This window comes from Octodon degus, unplaced genomic scaffold (genome assembly GCF_000260255.1).
Source record: "Octodon degus isolate 3935 unplaced genomic scaffold, OctDeg1.0 scaffold00001, whole genome shotgun sequence".
Classification (NCBI taxonomy): domain Eukaryota; kingdom Metazoa; phylum Chordata; class Mammalia; order Rodentia; family Octodontidae; genus Octodon; species Octodon degus.
This window is the reverse complement of record NW_004524577.1, coordinates 6,997,299-7,002,546: the sequence shown is the minus strand read 5'-3', so window position 1 is coordinate 7,002,546 and position 5,248 is coordinate 6,997,299. Positions and strand designations below refer to the sequence as shown.

At 47.6% G+C, this 5,248-nt stretch overlaps 1 protein-coding gene across 3 annotated transcripts in view; it reads left to right on the top strand.

Moving 5' to 3' along the window:
• Positions 1-6: 6 nt before the first annotated feature.
• The window catches only part of Xpo6 (exportin 6), a 138,867-nt gene continuing 133,625 nt past the window's right edge, over positions 7-5,248 (top strand). For all 3 annotated transcript variants that reach the window (XM_004622903.2, XM_004622902.2, XM_023717006.1), the window contains exon 1: positions 7-378. In XM_004622903.2, coding sequence (XP_004622960.2) covers positions 376-378 — 3 coding nt within the window. In that variant the 5' untranslated portion in view covers positions 7-375. The remainder of the gene's footprint in view (positions 379-5,248) is intronic.

The window sequence follows — 5,248 nt, the reverse complement described above, 5'->3', positions numbered from 1 at the left end:
GCGGCTCGCCGCCGCCGCCGCTGCCCGAGGAGGCCGGGGAGCCCCTGCCTGGGCCCGCCGCCTCCCTTTCGGGGGTCGGGCCTGGGCGGGGGCCCCGAGCCGCTGCCTCCACGCCGGCCTTTGAGCCCCATTTCCTGCTTTTTCAGTTTCCTTGGGGAGGGGCGCGGGGGTTGTGGACGTCTTGTCCCCGGGCTTCCCGATGAGGCGGACCGCGGGGCCGTGCCCTTTTTAGGGGTCCCCGCGGGCCGGCGTGGGGCACGAGTTGGCTTCGCATGGGTGGGGGACTTCCCGAGCCTGCCGGGACCATGACCTGAGCCGTGCGAGCCCGCCGCGTCCGAAGGCCCGGGAGCTCACCTGCGCCGCCCCTTCGGCAGCATGGTAAGCGGGCGTCGCCTCCCCACCGCGGGCGGGCGCGGGTGGGCCGCGGGCGCCGTGACACATGCGTGCAGCGTGCGCGGCGGGCGGGCGCGCCCATCCCCCAGGGCCGTCTCGGGCCGCGAGGGCCCTGCCAGCCGGCGGGCGCAGCCCTTGCATCTGCTCTCTGCTTCCCGCGCCTCGCAGCTCGTCGTGAGACGAACTCGGGGTTACTGATTGAAGTCTTCCTGCGTGGCAGGCTCCGTGCTAAGTGACGGACGGGTGTTAATCCTCGGAAAGGAAGTGGGAGACCGAGGTGCAGAGCAGCGTCAGCAGGCAGGCCCCAGTGCAGCGCCGACCGGTTCTTGGAAAGCAGCTCGCGCAGCCCGGCAGGCTTTACGTCTAAGGATTGGAGAGCGGGCTGTGTAGATAGAGGTCGCTTGCACAGTGGAACCTGCAGCGGGATGGATCCCGGGGCTGCTCGGGCTGCCGTGCTTTCTGCTGTATGTTCTGGTCTTTTCCCTAGCAGTGCCTTGGAAAACTAGACGCCCCTTAGCCCAGAAGGCTCTTCTGAAGAGAACTTGGTTCGTTTTCCAGGCCCCTTACGCACCCAGGACTCCCTTCGTTTTGCGTACTCACGTGTGTTTGTAGAGTTTGTCCTTGCCATTGTACGGGAATCTGACTGTTGTGGTGGACTCCATTCTTTCGAAGGAGAGGGGAAGGCCTGAGCCTCGGTGATGCCGGAGTGCCCAGTCTGTGGTAGAGAGAGGGTTACTGTCACAGTTGATTTTTTTCTGTTCTTTTTGAGACGGTCTCAGCTGTGCAGTTCAGGCTGGCCTTGAGCTCACTGGTGTAGCCAGGCTGGTCTCAGACTCACAACGACCCTCCTGCCTCAGCCCCCCAAGTGCTGGGCTTGTGGGTGCCATGATGTCTGGCTTGTCATACCTTCTCTGACACATTTAGGCCAGTGGGATTTTCAGAACTTTTTCAAGGGGGCCTGTGATTGTGTTAGGTCTTTGGTATAGAAAGAGGATGTAAGGCACTGACCTTGGGAGCTTGCAGCCAGCTGGATAAAATACACTGCTGCTGAGTGGCATGTCCTGACTTAGACTGCATATACTGTATATTGTAGCAGATTTACTGTGTGTTTGCCTAGGCTGTATGGTGGTGGTAGAGCAGTTAAGCTCTTACCTGTGCAGGTCATTGTCATGAAATACGTTCATGTTTTTGAGTGACACTCACTCTTGGCCGTCCATCTCCTGAAGATTTTTATCTTCCCAGACTGAAACTCTCTGCCCTTTAGCATTAACTCCCTTACTCCTTTTCCCCTTTTGAGCAGCACCCCCAGGCTGGTGATTGCCATTTTATGTTTTGTGTCTATGAATCTACTTCAGGTACCCCAGGTGGCATCACAGTGTTTTGATTTTTTTGTGACTGGCTTATTTCACTTAGTATATTCTCAGCGTTCCTCCATGTTGTAAGGTGTGTCAGAATGTGTCTCGTAGTGATCCTCCTGTTTTCAGCCTCACCAGTGCTGGGATTACATGCACGCGCCACCATGCCAGCCTTGGTGGCTGGCTCAGTGCCCCTGGGGGTGGGGCCGGCACAGCATGGAGATCCAGCTCTGCTCCCTGTGCTTGCCTAAGCAGGTGCTTAGTCTGCTGAGCTATCTGATTGGCCCCAGAATTTCCTTTTTAAGGCTGAATTCCATTGTGTGAATGTGCTGTGGGTTGCTTCCACCTTTTGGCTGTTACAAAGTGTTACTGTGAATATAAATGTGAAAATCTTTGAATGAATTTTGAAAATCCACTGTATCCTATGCTGCCTTGGAGAATGTGCAGACGAACAAGACACAGCTGTCCCCTCATTGTGCTTAGAACATTGAACAGAATTTTGTTATCCACTGAGCTTGCAAAGCACCTTTGTATTTAGGTTTCATGTAGTTTGCAGTCAAAGATAGGGTGATTGTTGGCCAGGTGTAGTACACCCCTGAAATTGCAGCTGGTCAGGCGATGGGCAGGAGAGTGAAAATTTAAGACCAGCCAGAGGGATTTAGTGAGACTTTGTGTCAAAACAAAAATAACTAAACAAACAAATCCATGAGTGAGTTCTTGAGTTCAAGACCCCAGTACCAAAATTTAACTGGAGTTGTTGACTTCTTGATCTCCAGGTACATTTTTTTCTTGAAATGGCAGGTTTTTGTAACTTGGACCTTGATTATGTAAGCACACATTGGGTGGACCCAGTTGGTATATAGTAACAGAATTTCCTAATCACATTCTTTTGGTGTCCCTGATACCGTGAGTGGTTCATAGGTAGTTGTTCCAGGGTCAGGAGCTTGTTTGGGTGGGGCAGGCAATGTCAGGCAGCCATTGCTGGGTTTTTATCTTAGAGCAGGATGGTAATTTTCATGGGATCATGGCCCTGTTTTTATTGTAAGAACTCTTCTTCATTTCCGACTTTTTTTGGTTTTATTTTTTGAGACAGAATCTCAGCATGTAGGTTAAGCTGGCCTTGAACTCACTCTGTAGCCCAGGCTGCCTTCAAACTTAGAGTGGTCTTCCTGCCTCAGCCTCCCCAGGGGTTAGGATTATAGGTGTGTGCCACTGCACCCAGCCTGAGTTACATTTTAACTTTTTATGTTTGTTTTTGTGGTGCTGGAGACTGAATCCTGTGCCTCACATGTGCCAGGCAATTTTGAGACAGTCTTACTCAGTTGCTCGGCTGGCCTTGAGCTTGCCATCCTCCCGGCTCAGCCTCCTGTATACTATTACTCACAGTCATTTTGCTAGACATTGAGCCTTTTCATATCTTTTTAAAATGTCAGCCATATTAAGACTTGAAAAATGACCTAACATGATAAAAACCTACCATTTCCTAAACATCTCTGATATCTGATATCATCTCTATTTTTAGTTACTTTTTCTTACAGTCATTCAGCATTAGTTAACCACATCAGACTCTTTTGGTTTACATTATTGCAGTTCCTACCAGAGGAAGACTGGACCTGCCGTGGTGCACCTGTTTAACAACTGGTGGCACTTGCATTGGGCCCTCTCTGTCTTCTTCAAAGCTCTTTGCTGTAGAGTGTGTTGCCTCTTGGGAAAGCTGATCAGTGTCATCTAGCTGCCTTGTTGAGTTTGAAGATACGTGATTGTGGAGCACAGGGAGGTTTCTTACATGGCCTGCCTAGCAGGAGGGATCCTACATTGAAAACCAGTTGGAAAAGATTTGTGGTTACAGTGGCTAGCTGGACTCTTAACTCTTTTTTTTTTTTTGTGCAGAGCTGGAGATTGAACTCAGGACCCTGCGCTTACCAGGCAAGCGCTTATTCTGCTGAGCTATCTCCTCAACCTAACTCTGTTTGATTAAATCATTTCGGATTGCATTCCTATGGTGGCATAGCATGTTTAAGGTTCCCATGACTGAAAATTTGTACTTAACTTTGAGCTGTTGCTTACTATGGAGATTTTGAGCAAAATTGAATCTTTGCGTAAATTAGCATTTCTTTCTCAGTTGTTTAGAAATTGCATTGGTTATAAGAGCTTTTTAATGCCAGCTACCATGATTGATTTTTTTTTTTAAATCAAATTGGTAGGACAGTTCCAACAATTAACACATTGCATACTGCCTTCCTAGTAGACGATTGATCCTTGTTATGGAGACAGATCAGACCTTAAATTGGGCCATTCACACAATGGTCTGTCAACTTGTGAGTCCAGTGTTGCGTGTATGCTATCCTGCGGGGGCACAAAGAAGCCATAGTGGAGCAAGGATGTGCTTGGAGGGTTGGTGTTTCAGTTGTCATTACAAACTACCCGGGAGACAGTTAAATGTCCAGAAATGACTTTAACAGCTTTTGCAAAAATGAGTACATGACATGGTTCAAATGGTGAAATTACTTGCTAAACAAAAAGCTCTCATTAATGTGATACAAATCGTTCTATACAGTAAACCAGATCCTTTTTTAATGCCTCAGTTTATTCATTTATGAAATAATTATTGATGTCCTAGAATTAATCTCAGGTGCTGTGGCTATAATAGATAATCATTAATATACAAAGAGCTTAGTGCATGCCAGGCATTTTGTGAGTATCAATTTATTTATTCTTCCAGACAGTGCCAAAAGGTAGAGGCTTTTTTTATTTCCCATTTTACAGATGATGGCATTCAAGGCACTGAGAAGTTAGGCAACTTCCAAAAGTCATATTGCAACCAAATGGCAGTACTCAAACACAGGCACTCTGGCTCAGAAATCAGGGCCTATCGGGCTAGGGATGTAACTCAGTGGTACAGTATGTATTTGGAATGGTTGAGCCTCTGGATTGAATCCCCAGCACCGAGGAGTCAGTTTAGTGGGCAGGATAAGACATAAGTTCTGATAAATATGAGATTGTGGTGACAGTGACAGTAGAAGAATGCACTGCTAGAAGGTATGTTGATACCAGGAATGTACTGATGGAAATCTGAGGGGAGCTGGGCTGAGAAGGGTCTAGGTGGGCTTCCCAGAAGGCATCTTGGAGTCAGTTCAGGAATAAAAGTGTTTGCACATAAAGATCAGATACATACATACATGCATTTATATGTATATATCAATAAAAATAGAATATAATAGGTGGCAACTGAGGAAAAGAACAAGTATTTAGTGTTCATGGCAGCTTACATGCAATATGCAAACATGCTATGTTTTCTCATGTTGAAAACCCTTACTCCTACTTTCCTTGGCAGGTATTGCTTCATTCTTTATTCTCCTTTGCAACAAAACTCCAGGAAGGATAGATCTGTACTAGATCTCTAGTTCCTTACTTCATTCTATCTTAAGCTCATTTGTCAAGAGTTCCTTCTTCCACTGTTGCTAAATCCAGTGGTTAGTTTAGTCCTCATTTTTTTTTTT